Source organism: Aspergillus multicolor (assembly GCF_047715735.1).
Source record: "Aspergillus multicolor strain CBS 133.54 unplaced genomic scaffold BDW74scaffold_8, whole genome shotgun sequence".
NCBI lineage: Eukaryota > Fungi > Ascomycota > Eurotiomycetes > Eurotiales > Aspergillaceae > Aspergillus > Aspergillus multicolor.
The window spans coordinates 801916-819937 of record NW_027395959.1 but is presented as its reverse complement, the minus strand read 5'-3'; the positions used below and the strand labels follow the sequence as shown (position 1 = coordinate 819937).

Genomic DNA, 18022 nt, shown 5'->3' with positions numbered 1-18022 from the left:
GCCAATCAGCGCTGCGGTGGGTCAGCCCCCCTTCGCCCTTCCTTGTAGTGTTCAACTCTTAGTGTGTTCACTCTCTTTCTTAGTGAGAGGATCAATGCCGCATTAATAAAAGAAGAAGTACTCGTCCTCCCGTCCTTGATTTCGCTCGCTCTCTTTGTCCCTGTCAAGGTCGTCGGACTCGGGCCACTCTCCTTTTATCCTCGAGTACTTACTTCTCCAGGTACTCCGTCCTGCGGTCCCGAAATCTCACTACTCTTCTCCATATCGCTATCCACCTGCACGCCTGACTTTTATCCTCTTTCGGCGCTGCTAGTTCTTCTCTTCCGCTCCCCCGTCTGCTGCAGGAGGCTGGCCTTTGCAGCTACAACCGAACACTTGCATTCTCAATTCGCTCAATTGTCCTCAATTGTTCCTCTGGTTCTTCCAGCCACTGCTGTTGTTGTGTTCTCAACAGTGCGTCATTGCCACTGCTGCTTGAACCTTCGTCCGGACCACCACCAGCTACCGGCAATAACCGATTCTTGTCCCGGTCTTAGAAAGCATGCATCACGACTATGGTATAATCTTGTTGCTGGACTGTGCTAGACGTTAACTGTAGTTGATATGGATTTCATTGTGAGTACTCCCTCTGTCGTTTACTTTTCTTATTGCGTCCCCGTCCGTATACTCTTTCCCGGGGCATGAAATACTATGCGCTTGCGTGAACGTTGCGCATTCTTCTACTGCCTTTCCCGCGGATTGCTTCCTCGCTGGCTCGGTGACCTTGCTTCAGTCATTCCGGTGCAAGGATACAGCCCCAGGATGACTGTGTACGACGGGGGCGTACTCTTGTACTCCCCGAGTCCTGCTTTCCAAGACTCCGGACATGTGTCACGGCTCAATCGGCTAACCATGCTTTCGCGGACAGCTTTCTTTGACGCACTTCTGCGAGGTACATGGTCCCACATCGATCATATGCTCGCAGGTTCTCCCCTTTTCTTGCTCTCAATGCCATCCCGAGAACACATTCTCATCCGAAGAAGGCACCCCTGCGACCTCCCACGACACCATCTCTTCTCACGGCCTTCGCAGCAGGAATGCCAGCGGCAAACAGTCTCCGTCTATAAAGTCGCCTGGGAAGCCGGCTGACGATGCGGACGCTCCACTACGAATTGAAGATCACCCGTGCTTTATTAAGGGCCAATCGAATGCGACTGAGATTCAGAAGGCGAACATTCTAGGAGGGGCAGAAGGTGACACTTGCGCAAGCTGTAGCTTGACTTTGCCTGAGGATGTGAGCAAACAGTTACCTCCCGGAGCCCCAGGGACTATGCGCAGCGACGGGAAAGGCAAGAATGGCAGCCCTGTCTTGCGCTCACGAGAGGTAGTTTCTTCATGCGGCACAAATCATTCCGATGTGGACGACAGTGCGCACGACTCTCACATACACGGTTCCCTTCCTGACTCACTTCACTCATCGTCTGTGGCCTCGGATGTTTCCTGCCACAACCATATCCTCACTTACCTCTCTCTCAGAGGTCCTCCGAACCCCGCGGACTATGCCCTTCTCCGACGTTCTTCCATCAGAACCCTGAGCTGTGAGCTTCTCCCGCGCGGACTATCCTCTGGCCCGTTGTGCTTCGGTGACTCCAATACGGGTTACACCATTGCCTACATCTTTCGACTCCCCGATCCAATGGCCCGTGGCAAACGACGCAGTTACGCGCTCGTGGCCCTAGCTGGTAAGGATACGCGCAGAGCGTTCCGTGCATGTCCAATAATCTGGCGCACTTTTGATCGAATTGCAACTGCAATTTACCATGCAGCTGAGCAGTTTCAAGAGGACGAGAAGCGCCGGGATGAACAGAACAACGTGGCGAACCGGCCTGGGAACCGGCAGTACACGCCCGTCTCTTCATTCCTCACTGGACGCGCTGTCGACCCGGATGGACAACTTCGCCGGCCTGGCCAAGTCAGAGCCAGAAACCTGACGGAAATCGTTGGCAATCCGTACCTCTTTGCGGAGATCCATGGAAGCTTTGTGGCTCTATTGCAGCAACTTGGTTCTATGTTTGGGTCACCTCCAATCTCCGAGGACCGCTTCATCTGTAGCACAGTCACCGAAGAGGAAGATTTGAATCGTCGCCGTTCCGTGTCGTCGACCATCGCAAAGCAGACACAGAAAGCACAGAAACGCGAAGATGGCGACCTCGGCCTATCGGACCTAAATATTTCAACCGGTCCAAAGCCTATTCCCATAGCATCGCGCCGGTCCGTCATTGCCTAATGAACTATTGTCACATTATGACCAACCACAACACACAATCATCGCGACCTAGGAAATCGCGAGTCACGACTCCATTGATTACATTCCACGCAACCTTGTACTTTCAGCACTCTTGGAGGATTTTTGCGCGTTTATTCGGTTTTTCTTCCTCTGTCACGCATGATATCACACATAGACTACGGCGTCTCTCAAGACCTGGAACGGAGTTCGGATCTATCATGGCAAGCGCTTGTTTTCCCTGTTTTTTCTTTTTCTGTTTACGTTCGAAGCATCTATGAGTGCACAAGCCTTGGACTTCTTCTTCCTTCTCCGTTATCATCTTCTGACAGGGAGCTCTGGCCTTACTTTTTTAATGACTTTCTCCGAGGACGCGACATGACAGATAAGACTCCGCTGCACCGTGTCTATGCGACCTTTTAATCATGGCCATGACCTGTCATATCTCGTCTCATCTTACCTTCAGTCCGTCCATGTCGTTACGACGCGATGAAAACCGCGCTGGTTGCGATATTTAGTTCCGTTTAGGCTTCTTGTTTTGTTTGTCATTGTATGCATACGTGTATTTCTAGGGATACCCAGGGTTTCATTCGTGTTTACCTACGGGTTTCATGCTCGGCTTCAATTCAGGTTTCTCATTCTCCATTTATCAAGTCTATTTTGTAGGTCTTTTGTAGCTGAGTAGCCGGCTCCTCAATGTCCCGATATATATATATATATCAGTCAGGCCTTGGCTCAAACCGAGCGCAACATTTACACAGCTCTCTTTCGCATCAGATGTGTTCCCTCGCACTAAGCTCAAAATCAGATAGATCGTACCTGATAGGTCTTTGTCGCCTCAACTCCACATTCAAAACCAATTAACCATACCGGAAGTGCGCATAGAAGTACGGGACAGTAAAGGACAGGATCACGGGAGACCACACAAGCAAGGGCGTCCCATCATTCCATACGTTAGGCCCTTATCGCCCCCTGAGAACGGGAAAATCGATAGATAAACTCCTCGATAAAAGCAAAGCTTATCTTGCATACCAGAGGCCCGACGCCCCGGCCCCAGAAGGGGCGTAGTGCGGCGTGACGGCGCGGGGTGCCCCTTGGTAAGGCGTAGCCTACGTAGCGTAGATCCATCGGCTTCTTTATCTTACTTCTTTATCAGTCGGTGTGGATAATAAGGTCAACGGTTACGTTGCTCCATTGTGTAGATAACCTTGTCTGTCCCGGCCGGGTCCTCGGAAGTCGGAACTAGATACATCGGAATACGGAGTAGGGCTTTGGGGGCTGAATAGATGTCTACCATACGGGATATTTTATCGCGTATTGCGAATCGCGATAAGTTCGGCGTGATGCATCACATTGCGTTGTGGATGTAGATAGAGGCCAAAGGCTATACCGTAGTCATACCGAATTCCAGCCCGGAATCTGGGCCTTGGTCTACGCTATGGAGAGAAAAATCTCATAGAACATTGGGAAGTTAAACATCCAGAGATCAGAAACAAGAATAAAAAGCAAGAAAGGTCATCATACCAATCCCGATACCTGCTACCGAAGATTGACAAAGCATAAATAGAAGCATGATTATGTCCAAACCAAGAAGCACCGCCCGTACCCATCATGATGTAGATAAAGACAAGAGGAAAAGAAGACGAAGAAAAATACGCATTTACAGATGAGACAGACAGTTCCAGGACTATCGGCCTGTGATGTAGTCTCTGTTCTCTATTGTAACGCTCTTGGTCATGTGGTTGACCTTGTAGACACCGACAAGGCGAGCCGCGAGTTCGAACTGATGGTACATTGTTAGTTACGTCGACAGAGGCCGTGATGTGTCTGGTTGATGCTTACCATGTTGTTACGCAGTGAAATAACGACAAACTGCGCGTTCTTGGTTCTCTCCTTGATATACGACGCCACGATAGAAACCTAATACCCTAATTAGTAAAGGTCTGAAGAGATCAATCTTGGAAAACTCACGTTTCGGAAATCCAGGGCTGCATCAATCTCGTCCATGACATATAGCGGCGTTGGCTTGTAGTGATGCAAAGCAAAGACCAGCGCCAAACTGGAGAGCGTCTTCTCACCACCGGACAAGTTACCAATGTTCTTCCAGCTCTTCTTGGGCGGCATGACAGAGAACAGAATACCCTCGGAGAACGGATCAAGCGAGTCCACCAGCTCCAGCTCAGCATTTCCTCCCATGGTAATCATCTGGTACATCTCCTTCAGACGAAGAGAGATGATACCAAAGCCTTCCATGAAGCCGTTGAGACGAGCGGACCGCAGACCGTCAAGACGAGATTTGGCACTATCACGACTGGCAAGAGCAATTGCAAGATCAGCGGAACGTGCCTCATGCTCGGCTGCCCTACGCCGGTACTCTTCAATTACAGAAAGGTCTATTGACGAGTTCTGCGTGTTCTCTTCCAGAGCTGCAATGGTTGCCTTCAGAGAGTCTTTGTTCATCTCTGATAACTCGTCCTTGGTGAAGGTTTGGAATTCGTTAGGCTGCTGCTCTTCGCCCAAGTCGCTGATATTTTGCAAAGTCAGCTTGCTCAGCTTCTCCTGCCAGTAGCGATTGCGCTTCTCGTTCTCCGTCATGGCTTTCTGGTTCTCCTCGAGCTTGTTGCGCATCTCAATTTCCGTGGCGCGAGTTTCATTCAGTTCCGCCACCTTCTCATCTAATTTTGCCTTCATGGCGTTAAGTTCATCTTTCTTGGTCTCGAGGGCCTGGCACCTGTTAGCTTCTAGTCGGCAGCCGATTCCACAACACTCACAAATTTCGCCTTGTCAACCTTCTCCCTCCAGCCAGACGCATCACTAGCTTGGTTTTCGACATCCTCATTCAACTTCTCAAGCTCCTCGGCCACATTGGCAAGCTCCCTTTCGGCGTCTGCACGGGCATTTTCATGCTTCTTGACCAGTTTCTCGTTCTTAGACTTCGCAACCTCAGCGTTTGAAATCTCATCATTCAAAAGACTGATTTGTTCTTTGAGGCCGTCGACCTTCGCTTTTTGGCTGCGTAGTCTGACACCACCAACCTCCATGATTTTGTTCTGAAGCGCCTGAATTTCTTCCTCGATTCCACCTTTCTGTGACCGAAGATCTTCAATTTGCTCTTCGATACCAGTGATCTGTTCTTCAAGAGCTTTCACACGGCTCGCGTCTGTTTTCGATGGTTTATGTGCCGCACTCAACTCCTGAACACGTCGTTCAGCATCGGCAAGGCTGCGATTGGCGCTATCAATCTCAATCATGATCTTCTGGATCTTGGTCTCCGCTCGAGGGATTTCTTCTGTTTTCTCTCGCACGGCCGCCTCTACGCGTCTCTGCTTCTCTTGGAACTTTTGGTACTTCCTTTCCATCTCTTCAAGGTCACTTTCCATCTGGACCAACTGTTCCTTGCTGATATCGCCAACCTGCTTGGATGACATTGCGCCACGGGCAACTCTAGTACCACCACCACTCATCGTACCGGAGGTATCGATGAGCTGGCCGTCAAGTGTGACAACTCTCCATCGTCGGGCGCCATAAGCGATGCGGTTGGCCTGCTCTAGATCTTTTGCAACAAGTGTATTTTGCATCACGCTGTAGAACGCTGGTGCGAATTTCGGATCCTTAGGCTTCACCAGATCAAAAAGTCGGGGAACATTGTCAGGGGTTTGGATAGTACTTAGGTCTCGCTTGGGAAGACGGTCGAGAAGGATGAAGTTGGCACGTCCAAGGTTGTTCTTTCGCAAGTAATCGATACATTGCTGTCCGACCTCAACTGTGTCCACGACCATGTTTTCCAGTGCAGGGCACGCCGTTGATATGGCGACATCGTATTTCTCATCGATCATACCGAGATTTCCAAGGCGACCATGGAACCCTTCAATGCGGCCAGATTCCTTGAGGCGCATGAGACCACTCAGCACGCTTCCACGATTTTGAGTACTCGCAACAGTGGCTCTGGCCTCCTCGGCCTTCTGTCGAGCGTTAGAGACATGGGCGCGGACGTCAGGTTCTTTGACGCTATATTTCTTGAGATCACTTTGAAGCTGTGCAACTTCCTCCTCAAGAGTGGACCTCTGGGCCTTGCATTCCTCCAGATCTTCCTCTTTTCGGGTAATAGTCTCTTCAATTGATGAAATCTTGGATTGCGCTTCTTCGAGCAAGACAGCGCCGGCGTTGCTTTTCTCTCGGAGGATATCAAGCTCACTTTGAGCCACAGCCAGCGCGGACTGTTTTTTGTTGATCTTCTCATCCCATGGCTCTAAAGATTTCTGCTTCGCGGCAATCTGATCAGACAGCCCTTGGGTTTTGCCTTTCAGTCCTTCTCGGATGGTTGAAAGTTTCTGCTCCTCTTCTTCGACCTCTTTCTCAAATTCCGCGGTTTCTTTGCTCTTCTTCTCGATGTCGTCACTGTGTTTTTCAACTAAGCTTTGGCACTCCGATACAGCGAGACGAGCGGTTGTCATGGCTTTGTCGAGCTTCTTCTGCTTCCCAACCAAGAATTTCTTTTTCTCCTCAAACTTCACAGATTCCTTGTCGTACTTCGCCATGCCCTTGGCTAGCTCTTGCGTCTCCTTCTCCATATTGTCGTACTCCTTAGTAGCGCGCTTGTAGGCCTTTTCTAGTTCCTTGATCCCAGACTCGTTGCCTTCATGCTTTTCGAGCTCGAGATTCAAGAGCTCTTGCATCTGTAGAATTGCCTCCTCCGTAACTCGCAGGTTGTCGGCACATTCATCAATGTAGATTTGGTACAGGGCTGATTGCTTCTGGGCCAGCTCATTCTCCTCGCGGAGGTAGGCCAGGGCCTTATCCTTTTTATCAACAAGAGCAGTCTTCTCCTTTTCGACATGCTGCACACGGTTATTCTTTTCGACACAAACGTCGTTGAGGGTTTCGAGTTCAGCCGCGGCCTCTTCAATTGGCTGTTTATACTTTGAGGTGCCGATAATATCTTCGAGATATTCCAAGAGGCCGTCTTCATGCTCATTCGCGGCCTTGGGCTTCATTTGGGCAATCGACTCGACTTCACCCTGAAGAATCAGGAAACGTTTATGGTCGAGATCAATGCCGCGATCCCGAAGGAGAGTGGTGACTGTCGTAAAATTCGTCTCCTTGCCATTCATGTAGTATTTGCTGGAGTTGTTCTTAAACGCTTTGCGTGAGATAATCAGTTGGGAATCTGGGACTACTTCATGCTCCCCGCCGGGGAGATCATTGATTTCTTGGAAATAAACCTCCACTTCGCAAAATGGCAGGTTCGGGTGGTTGGCCGAGTTATGGATCAAAGCAGAGATCTTGCCCTGTCGCATTTTGCTGGCTCGAAATCCGAATACGAACAAGAGCGCATCGATTACGTTCGACTTTCCCGATCCGTTGGGTCCGACGACGGAGGAGAAAGACGCATGGAACGGCCCTACTACCTGTTTCCCTGCGTAACTCTTGAAGTTATTCAGAACTAATGTTGTAATCATGAGACGGCTTTTAGGACCTTGGGGCTCCTGAGGGATAGAAGGACCGAGTGTCCGCGATTTCAACATGATATCCATCGGCTTCTCTAGGATAGTCGTATTCGGGTTGATGATGGAGATCTGCGGCTTTGCATCTTCTGCGGGTTTTGCCGGCGTCTGGTTCACCGCAGAATCCGTGATATCGGCGAGCGGGGGCACACTTTCGCGTTGGGGACGGGGTGTAGGTTCGGGCGAAACCGAGGGCTCTGGAGTTGGGAGTGAGGACTTTTCCGGGTTGGGTGTGGAGGAAACACGACTCTTGCGGGCCATACTTTGTCTTTTCAGTGTCGCGGTACGTGAAGGCGACTCCGGCTCTTCATGCCCCATGCTCTTTCGCTTGACCGTCGCGTTTGAAGGTGACTCGTTTTCATCTTGCGCGCTTGCCACTGACTCGCTTTCCTCGCTTGGATCAGCAACGGAAGATGTGTCTGAAGGCTCGGCCGCTCTCGACATTCGCGATCGTCGGGGGGGTCGCGCTTTAGGGGTCTCGGACGCTTCGGACGTCATGCGCCTGCGCGATGATCTTGTAGGCGCTTTCTTTTGCGGCTTCGGAGTGAACTCTTCCTCTTCATCGTCTTCGTCGGGATGAGATGGAGTGGGGGTAACGTTCCCAGGATCTTCTGATTCGGAAGTTTCTTCGACATAACTCTTCCGCGAGGCAGTGGAGCGCCGAGACGGCCTGCTCCGTGCAATAGACGCCATTATAGAGGTAAAATATGAGATAAAAGAGAGTGTCGCATCAAGGCAGATGGGGGCGATGCAGGCCAGTGTCGTGATGGCGGAGGAAGCTGAGAAAGCGATTGGGAAAGTGGGTTGTTTACATAGTGGCTCAAATAGGTAAAGCGTGGGATTTCTGCCACAAACAAAGGATAAGGGACACTCACCGCTTTTGATGTAGCGATAGACTGGGCCGATAGATAACAACTTGATCGCGAAGAAAAGTCAACAGCGACTGGACTGAATATAATCTCACAATGGCTCCTTGGGAGGAATTCGAGGCGATATTCTACTTCAACAAGAACTTTACTTACGATGGCAAAGTCATTGAACAGATTCTTTCCAATCGTCGTGCGCTAGACAACCGACTCTTCGCCGACAGGTTGCTAGAGCTCCTTGGTGTTCAAGCAGGTATTCAACCTCTTCAGGTCGCGCATGACCGATGCTAATGCTCCGCAACACTAAGTTACCAAGTTATATCCTCCCATCTCAAACTCTGATCTCCGCACCCTCATCCGCCACATTGTATCCTCCGACCTCGATATCCACCATCGGCAGAGCTTAATTTACTATATACTAAAAGATTGCCGAGCTCCTAGTGATGCGGCCACTCAGTATGCGCGGCGATGCCACCTACCCGAGAAGTATAGACTATTTATTGAGGGGCTCTGGAACCTTGACCGTCTTGAATTCAAGGTGCGTTCCAATGGTGCTGTTTGTGAACCAGATGGATGCTAATAGCAATGTAGCGCGCAATCGAGTACCTCAGTGAACCTTCCATTATCCCAACATTTCCCGACGAGATCCTTTACGCACTTACTCTCTCACATCTCCCAAGACACGACGATGGCCTCGTAATGGCCTACTACCTCACTGTCAACCCGCCTCTGACTTCTGAAAAGGCTCAACGAGCGTTCATGGAGACGCTGTGTCGCGCTAGCATCACGGAAGCCTTTTACTTCACCCGAAAGCACCATGATGCTCTCCGCCAGGCATATCTGACGCAACTCATTGAGTTTGTGCTCAGAACAGATGCTGGTCAGATGAGGAGCAGACGAGGTATGGAGTTGATTGGCCTCCCGTTTGATGACCAAGAGGCGCAATGGTTCGAAGATGCCCTACTCCGCGGGAGCGCAAAAACTCTGCACGGCGCAAAAGACACGGTAATGATGCGGCGTCTTGCCACCGGAAAAGTGGCAGGGCTGTCCGCAGAGCTGGAGTCTCTGGGCGGAAAGAAGATCGATGGCTTGAATTGGGACATGCTCAAGCAAAGTATGGAGCCTCCCCTGACATCAGCGAATCGAGGTCAAGCTCAGTGAAGCAAACTGAAAACGAATTACAATGATACCTGTGGTTTGGAGCGGGCGTTAGCTGGAATTATGCATTATCTTCTAGTAATGGACCATGTATTGGCAGGCACAAGGGGGCTTGAAAGACTGCCTCTGCAAATCTTAGAGAGCTCAAGTAATTTTCCATCTGCAAAGCACCAGCCACTTTATAGCCTCAAGAAGACCATTTAGCTGAATTATAGACCTTTAAATGGTGTTGGATCCAGGATCTGTGAATGTGTGAGGAATACAAGATATTCCCACGCCATTCACACATTTACACTCATGTGACGTACGGTATTGTCACAAGTCTTTAATCTTAACACCAAAGGACCACCAAACTTCAAATATCCTTCAAAAAAAAAGAACGTTGAAACACATCACGTTACCTGAGTACTTAGAGGGCCTTCTTAATATTCTGTCTTATGACTAGGAATTTAGATCGCCGAAGGACCAAAGAGATTGAGAAGAATATCTTCTGCGCAGCTTAGCCTTGCTGTGCAGGGCAAGTAAATATGGTCGTTTGCAAGTATTTCCAACAAGGACGATGCAGATTTGGAGGTAAGAGCTCTTAGTCCATTTTACACAAGCATAACTAACTGGATGTACTAGATGGTTGCAAGTTTGAGCACCCAGGTGCACAACAACAACAACGACAGACTTTCAATACGGGCAATCGGTTTGGTGCACTTTCGGGAGGCGGCAGCGGCGGCTTCAACAGTATGCCTAACCTTTTTACCAAATCCCCAGTTTTGTTTTGGTTTTCTTGCCTGTTTGAATGGTATTCTCGTGGGTTTAAATTGAGTTGATCCCATTCAAGTTTCCAGTGCCCTCTTTGCGTTCATCGAAAGCTCAATATATGCTCGAACAAGAAGCGCTTCGGCAATGCCGTATTTAGGTACTAACAGTACTACAGGTCGTGGCTCTTCAGGGAAAAACCAGTCGAAACAAGAACCAGCAAAGTATGTCTTAATCCAACAACGTCTGTCGTTTAGTCCGCTAATGCCACTGCAGCTATGGTGTAACTGCTGAAGAAATCAAAACCGACTTGACGGCTGGTAATGGAAGACCTGACTGGATCTTCTCCTGCTATGGCCCTGGAAAAAATGCTCCAAGGCAACTGTTCGGTGGTCAGCAACGAGAGCTGAGCTTTGAAGAGCTCCGATTGCGGCACTATGAAGCGGCCGCCACAGGAAACCCAGGTCCTGCAATTCAAGAAGCTGAAATGGTATATGCTGAGGCTTTGCAGCAGATGGAAGCCATCTTGGGAAACCTTAGTGCGGCTGTGAAATACGTAGTTGACGGAGCCAACGAACACCCGAACAGGATTGATATCGTCAAGGGCAGCACAGGTACCGGTGCCGGCCAAACATCAGCATTCGGACAACCTTCAGCAACGCCATTTGGAGGAGCTACGGGTTTTGGTCAACAAGCATCCAGCCAACCAGCTTTTGGTCAGTCAGCATTCGGTCAGCCATCAACAGGACCGTCCTCTGGCCTCGGTCAGCCGTCTTTTGGCCAGCCCACGGGCTTCGGCCAACCAAGTGCTCTAGGCGCATCGTCCGGGTTCGGCACACCTGCGTTTGGACAGCCCAGTCAACCCAGCCAAACGGGCTTTGGCCAGCCCAGCATGGGTCAGCCCGGTTTCGGCTCAGGATTTGGCCAAACTGCCGCTGCTGCATCACCATTCTCCCAGGTCGCCAATGCAGGAGCCAACACTGGCCTCGGCAACCCCTCTCCATTCTCCCAAGCTGGTTCTGGCTTTGGGCAACTATCAACTGCTCCAGCGGCAGCAAGTGGCTTCGGCGCGCCATCCCAACCAGCGAATCCCTTCGGTCAACCGCCAGCACCATTTGGCCAGCCTGCCCAACCAGCAGCCCCGAGCCCATTCGGCGCCGCGGCGCAACAGCCAGCAGCGGCACCATCGGCATTCGGGCAGCCAGCAGGCGCTGCGTCACAGCTCTCTCAACCTGCACCTTCAGGTGCGGTAGGCACTGGGCCGCCACCACTACTGAAAGTTGACAACCCCAACGAGCTCGCTCCTATCCCACCCATGAACGGCCCAACGACACACAATGGCCTGACAAAGAAGCTACAAACCTGGAAAGGGCAGCCGGTGCAGTACATCGACGACGCGCCTTGCTATTTACATCCTCAAGACCGAAAGACCCCTGTTCGAATATTCTTCCCTGATGGGCCGCCGGACGCTGCCAGTTTACGGGACGCACAGGCAGAGCCGGACAAGTATACCCCCGAGGTTACGGAACAATATGAGTTCTTTGTCAAGAACGGATACTTTAAAGATGGGCTTATCCCAAGTGTGCCTCCGAAGACCGAATGGGTTAGCTTTGACTTTTAGTATGGAAACGAAGGGAAGCATCGAGTGCATCTGCGTGTTTTATTTTACCTTTCTTTTTTAAGTGAGGATACAGCTTGATACCGGAAAGCGGCGTTTTAGGCCACTGCGTACCAGGCTCTACAATAATGCAAGTCACAGTACGAAAGTGATAGGGTCAACTGAAGTATACTTTTCCAACTTTTCCATTTTTATGCCTATTTTTAACGGGTATCGTAGCCGACCCAGCAGAGCTAGATCTTCTGCAAGCCCATCGTCAACCACACCGCCACCAGCCCAGCTAAGGGCTGATGCCGGCGCCAGTCCAATCTCCTCATTCCAGAGTAGAATATGGACTAATTTAGGCGGCAATGGTGACCTCAACCTCGACACCAGCCTCGATGTTGATGATGATCTGCTTGACGGTCTCGGTGGGGGCGAGGAGGCTGTACACATGCATTAGCATCTCTCGTTCCTTCAATCACCTCTCCAAACTCGTAGCTTAGAGGACGGAAGCATGGGGTACATACTCGATGAGACGCTTGTGGATGCGCATCTCGTACTTGTCCCAGGTCTTGGAACCCTCACCGTTGGGGGTCTTACGGGTGGAGATGTGCAGGGTCTTGGTGGGAAGACGGACGGGACCCTTGACCTGGAGGGACTTGGAGCGGGCACGTTCGATCAAAGCAGCGCAGACCGACTCGAGAGAAGCAACCTTGCGAGAGGTAAGGGTGATACGGATCTTGTGGACCTTCTACGAGTCGGAAGATGAGTCGTTAGCACATGTTCTCTTTCGCACAGTACAATCGCAGAGCAAGCGACCACAATGAAGGGAGCATGATAACGTACAGGGCCCTCGCCGAACTCCTTCTCCTGCTTGTAAGACATCTTGACGGTAGGTTGGTGGTGGGGAGACCGGGATTGAGATTGCTAGAGCTCGATTAGCTGGTGGTTGAGGTAAATCGGACTGGAAAAGAACGTACTGCAGATGAGGCTGTATGCCAATCAAGACCTGAACTTCGAGGCTCGGTAAGGTGATGATGGCCGTTTAAGCTGAGGGTGTCGCTTTCGAAGTGGATGCGATCAAAAAGCGACTTTTTCTTCTTTGGGTCAATTTCTTGTGCGGAGGAGGTCTTGGCGCTCGGCTATCTAGAGCTAACCCAATTGGATGCATTGGTAATCTTTCTGGTATCATTGATACACCCGCCGCTTCACGTGATCTGCTCTCCGCGGGGCGGACTTGGACTGCGGGCAGCCTTGAGACATTCCTCGACATACATACGCCTTGTATCTATATACTGGTGTAGGCAGACTGAGATCTGTAAAGCTGATTTTGGAGTCATCAGGCGGGGCATTGGTGACCCAATACTAAACAAAGGCGGCATCGCGGGCCACTACGGAAGGGTGGACTCGACCAGATCATCTCTTTGTCCTTGATACTACACGAAGATGATTCATTATGACTGTGAGGGGAAGTCGATATGAAAGCAACGGACTCCTCATTTCTACAACCCCTGATCTACTAAAATCCAATTCCTGCCCTTGAGCCGATATTCAGTATGGCGACGTTGCCGCCTCTAGCTCCACTCCCTCCACCAGAGGTACAAAGGTCCATTCCCTCTGGGGAATGGGAACTATATCTAGATGCATGGATTCTTCTCCTAGGAGCTCGATTAGAGACTTCAGAGTCTGTGTTCAAGGTGTCAGCACCGAACGATGAATCGGCAGTGCCTTTCTTGACTTCATTCTACCACCAGCTCGCCACATCTGGGGGTAATACTTTTCAGTCCGGAGCAAAGGCTCGAACATTGAAGAAGCTCTGCTACCTCCTCACGAGGAGACTCGTGCTAGAGGTTACGCCGCCGTCGTCTGAGCTTCTACAATGGACCTATCTCAGTGAGATGAGCTGTTGCTACCCTTCAAGCTCGGCGTTGAGGAAGCTCCTGTCTGATGCTTGGAATAAGCATGAAACTGTGATCACATCGAGCCTTGAGAAAGGAAAAGCACAGGTTGTTGTCAATCTTTCTGCATCAGACTCCAGCAGCATCTTCAAAGCGGTCTCTGATATCCGGCTACTGACCATTCTCGTGTCTTTGTTGCCCGACTGTGGGCATGTACTCGTGGCCGGCTCTGACTTTCTGGATACTCTTGCAGAGGCATACCAGACGCACAAACTAGAGGACATTCGCAAGTCCTTGGTTGCCAATGTCTACGTCGGCTTAACATCACTTCTAAAGGGCTCAAAACCGAACCTAACTCTTCTCCTGGACCAGCTGTTCGGCCTGAAAGCCAGTGTTGGGGTGGGGACTCCAAGAATGAAGCAAGAGCCTACGCTTCTGTCAGACGTTATATGCAGCTCCGACCTTCTAGCACGGCTCGATAGATATCTGACCGTACAGCCCCAAAAACGCGGAGAGGACCTCGTCTCAAGCCTCCGCACTTATCAAGCAGAGTCAAAGTCATTTCATCACCGGTATCAAAAACCAAAGAAACGCGTCGACAAAGGAAAAGGGCGGGCATCGGATCTCCCTGTGCCAGAAGAGATACACGCCCATAGGATGTCTCTGGTCAGCCAAATCCAAGATCTCTTCCCAGACCTCGGATCTGGCTACCTCGTCAGGTTACTGGACCACTATGGTGACGACCCAGAAACAATAATTGCGCACCTTCTTGATGCCTCCATCGCGTCTGAACTCCAAGGTCTTGACAAATTCGAGCAACTCCCACCTATTCCAGCCACACAACGTGATTCACTACCTCTGAGGCCAACAGCCGCTTCATTCTCACCCCCAGAACCCCGGCGAAACGTCTTCGACAAAGACGTCGACCTCGCCGAGCTCGCCCTCAACGCAGATAACAGCGCCCTCCGATTCGGCCGCGCCAACCCCAATCAAACAGCCGACGACGTCCTAGCAGACCGCAGCAATCACGCCGCCAACAAAGCAGCCATTATCTCTGCCCTCGCTGCATTCGACTCCGACGACGATGAACGCGACGACACATACGATGTCGCCGACGTTGGCGGTACCATAGACGCCACAGACGACGGGGCAGCAGAAGAACGCAAGTCCACATCTACGGACGAGCTAGACCTCACTCTCCTGCGCGCCTACAAATCCACGCCCGCACTCTTTGCCAGGGACTCAACGACACGCCGCTCCCAGGCCCGCGATTCCCTCAAGCGCGAATCCGGACTAACGGACGAAGCAATCGAAGGCTGGGCGGTCATGCTAAACCGCGATCCTAAACGACTAGCTAGACTAGAGAGCAAACTTGCTCTTTCTGCTGGTGGTGGGTTCAATCCCGGAGCTGGAGGGGGTCTATCGCAGCCTGCAATCCCGTCAACCTCTTACCGAAGGCCCAAGGGCGATGAACTAGAGGACGGAAGTGAAGGGGACTCGTCCGCGTCTCAAGGACCTGGGAGAGGCGGCTCTGCGCGTGGCCGTGGGCGTGGAGGCGGAGGTGGCGGGCCTCGTGGAAGGGGCCGAGGCGGCGGCGGTAGGGGAGGGGGAGGAGGTGGTGAAGGGCCATCAAGAGAGCAAAACCCAGCTGCCTCAAGGCAAAGAAAGGAAGAGAACAAGGCGAGCCGCGCGAACCATAATCGGCGGCAGCAGAGAGCCAAGAAGGTCGCAAGGGCTGGGGGGATGGTTGGGTAAGATCAATATCAGCCAGTTTGTTGGTTAGGCTTCTGAGTGGATGGATGTTATCATGGATGTTTTACGAGCTCCTACGGCTTTTTCTGGTTTGATCTAGCTGCCTGCTGCCTTCTTATGTCTCGTGTAAATACGGCCAAGCGTCACTACCAATGCACATACGTTACACACTTCCAGCAAAAGCAATAGTCCTGGATATAATAACAATCAAATGTCTTAAGCGTTATCATGAGGGCATTATATGTATGACATCAGCGCAGAATGCGCTTCGACGGAAATCGTCGCAAAGCTGGACTAGTCACTATATACAATCTGCATCAAACAAATCCGGCATACACGACAGACAATCACCAAGGGGTATAGTACGAGTCTAAGAATCTACCACAAGCAATAGGGTCGGGGTCTAATGGTGATCTGAAAAAACGCCCTGCTGCGCGCACGACTTCCTACACTCTTCAAGAATGCGAACCTGCTTTGCAACATCTCCAAGTCTCCCAATGACCTCTTTATTCCCGTCTGTGAAAGTAAAGAGCGCGTATGGAATACCCGTGTCGCGGCAAAACTCCAGAACAAGCTTCTGCGTGCGGCGCAAGTTATGGCGCGGAATGCGCGGGTAGAGGTGATGAATTGCCTGGAATTGAAGTCCGCCGTGGAAGAAGTCTAACCAGGTCGGGCAGTCAACGTCCATGGTTGTGCGGAGCATCTTCTGGGGGAATGATTCGTGGACGCCCAGGTCCGCAGTTGACATGGCGAAGTGAGAAAGTGTAATCTGCACGTGGACGGGCGCGGTGACCATGTGGGAGATGAAGAGGAAGCCGATGCGGCTGCCCCAGGTTGGAATTGAGCAGTAGAGGACACCGTAGCCGAACCAGGTCCAGAAGAAGATTTGACCGGCGATTTCAAACCAGCGGTGCCACCAGGCTGGACCCTTTCGCGGCCCCTGACCGAGGATCAGATATTCCCAGCTTAGTCGGTAGAGGTTGAAGCGGCCGAAAAGGAGGATTGGGTAGTACAGGTAATGTTGGTATTTGAGCATGAAGTTGGAGAAGGCGTCGAAGTACATGATGCGGTCGTAGTACGTGCTTCGGAGGTTCGAGAAGAAGCGGTGGGAGATGGCGAAGAAGGGCATGTGCTCGATATCCGGGTCATGTTCGGGTTCGTTTGTCACGATGTGGTGGACATTGTGGCTTCTTTTCCACCATCCTAGGCTAAGTCCCCCGAGGTAGTCGGCAATGATCATCCCGATTGTGCTGTCCACCTGGTAGTTATGAGTAATGGCGATGTGGCCGGCATCGTGTGCACTGAAGACAAGTTGGTGCCAGAAGCATCCCAGGAAAAAAGCCGAGACCAAGTACCACCCCAGGCGTAGAAAGAAGTACGAGGTGCCAGCGAATAGGGTGTACCGACAGGCCTCGATGAAGTACGAGAAATAGTTGCAATCATACAGTCCTTCCGCTTCGATCCGCTTGTTCAACTCGCGGTACTTCTGCTTAATATCCTGCTGCGTTTTCGCGTCGAGGGACGGATACTTTGCGGTGTCGAGGACAATTTCCTCCCGAGTCCGGGCATCGAGAAAAAAGGGCTTTGGTTCTGACGATTCGCTAGGAGGGTTCGAGACGGAGGTTTCGGAGGATATAGAACGTCGCCGAGCTCCTGGAGCAGCGTCTACCGCATCGAAAAGAGGCGACGGGGGTTGTGACTGGCCGGAGGTATTGTCTTCCTCGCTCTCGGCTTTTTCGTCGTAGGGACGGAACTTGCCGCCTTGGATCGGAGGCAGAAAGTTCACCCACGGTCCCTGGATGCGACCGATCTGGAAACTCAACATGCGCTGGCGAGCTTCTACAGAGTGTAACCTAGTGCCGGACGCCGTTAGGTAGCCGAGAATGGGACGAGCGATTGGGAACGTACGCATTGATCTCATCGGTGGCATCCTGGCCGACCATGTGCTTGATGGACTTGTCACCTCCAGGGTGAAATCTGATCCATGAGTCGACCATGAGAACGCGGTCGTCGAAGATGATAACATGTCTCCCGGCAGCTATTTGGCCTTCGATGTAGCGCCGGGACAGAAGTGTGTCCTTGGAAGGGGGTGCCATAATGGCTGTCAAGCTTTGATCAAGTGCAATTGGTAGTTAACGCATAGCTAGAGCTACCGAGGAGTGAAAACAAAATAGAGCGATAGAAAACAAGGTCCAGAATCCAATTGGTAAAGAGAGAGAAGTACAGAAGGT

General features: G+C 51.3%; 7 protein-coding genes across 7 annotated transcripts; 4 read left to right on the top strand and 3 right to left on the bottom strand.

The window, feature by feature from the left end:
• The first annotated feature begins 163 nt into the window (after window positions 1–163).
• On the top strand, window positions 164–2912 carry BDW74DRAFT_150949 (folliculin domain-containing protein). The gene is made up of 2 exons (XM_073724104.1): window positions 164–615; window positions 908–2912. The coding sequence occupies exons 1-2, from the start codon at window positions 604–606 to the stop codon at window positions 2264–2266; spliced, it is 1371 nt and encodes a 456-aa protein (XP_073585405.1). The 5' UTR covers window positions 164–603; the 3' UTR covers window positions 2267–2912.
• A 592-nt stretch (window positions 2913–3504) lies between these two features.
• On the bottom strand, window positions 3505–8531 carry smc4 (condensin subunit SMC4). The gene is made up of 5 exons (XM_073724103.1): window positions 8031–8531; window positions 5035–7964; window positions 4235–4987; window positions 4106–4183; window positions 3505–4046 (listed from the first exon to the last, which is right to left on the bottom strand). Exons 1-5 carry the CDS (start codon window positions 8458–8460, stop codon window positions 3951–3953), a joined length of 4287 nt encoding a protein of 1428 aa, XP_073585404.1. The 5' UTR covers window positions 8461–8531; the 3' UTR covers window positions 3505–3950.
• Window positions 8532–8715: 184 nt separating this feature from the next.
• BDW74DRAFT_150945 (ELYS family protein) lies at window positions 8716–10068 on the top strand. The gene is made up of 3 exons (XM_073724102.1): window positions 8716–8886; window positions 8942–9171; window positions 9225–10068. The coding sequence occupies exons 1-3, from the start codon at window positions 8733–8735 to the stop codon at window positions 9792–9794; spliced, it is 954 nt and encodes a 317-aa protein (XP_073585403.1). The 5' UTR covers window positions 8716–8732; the 3' UTR covers window positions 9795–10068.
• A 19-nt stretch (window positions 10069–10087) lies between these two features.
• BDW74DRAFT_150944 (FG-nucleoporin nup42) lies at window positions 10088–12329 on the top strand. The gene is made up of 4 exons (XM_073724101.1): window positions 10088–10364; window positions 10416–10523; window positions 10720–10765; window positions 10818–12329. Exons 1-4 carry the CDS (start codon window positions 10319–10321, stop codon window positions 12160–12162), a joined length of 1545 nt encoding a protein of 514 aa, XP_073585402.1. The 5' UTR covers window positions 10088–10318; the 3' UTR covers window positions 12163–12329.
• On the bottom strand, window positions 12330–13203 carry S10a (40S ribosomal protein uS10). Its single transcript, XM_073724100.1, has 4 exons — window positions 13122–13203; window positions 12988–13068; window positions 12669–12892; window positions 12330–12584 (listed from the first exon to the last, which is right to left on the bottom strand). The coding sequence occupies exons 2-4, from the start codon at window positions 13024–13026 to the stop codon at window positions 12500–12502; spliced, it is 348 nt and encodes a 115-aa protein (XP_073585401.1). The 5' UTR covers window positions 13027–13068; window positions 13122–13203; the 3' UTR covers window positions 12330–12499.
• A 404-nt stretch (window positions 13204–13607) lies between these two features.
• On the top strand, window positions 13608–15949 carry BDW74DRAFT_150940 (ASCC2 family CUE domain-containing protein). Its single transcript, XM_073724099.1, has one exon. The coding sequence runs from the start codon at window positions 13698–13700 to the stop codon at window positions 15792–15794; it is 2097 nt and encodes a 698-aa protein (XP_073585400.1). The 5' UTR covers window positions 13608–13697; the 3' UTR covers window positions 15795–15949.
• A 34-nt stretch (window positions 15950–15983) lies between these two features.
• BDW74DRAFT_136470 (fatty acid desaturase) lies at window positions 15984–17997 on the bottom strand. The gene is made up of 2 exons (XM_073722408.1): window positions 17700–17997; window positions 15984–17644 (listed from the first exon to the last, which is right to left on the bottom strand). Exons 1-2 carry the CDS (start codon window positions 17885–17887, stop codon window positions 16195–16197), a joined length of 1638 nt encoding a protein of 545 aa, XP_073585399.1. The 5' UTR covers window positions 17888–17997; the 3' UTR covers window positions 15984–16194.
• Between the last annotated feature and the right edge of the window lie 25 nt (window positions 17998–18022).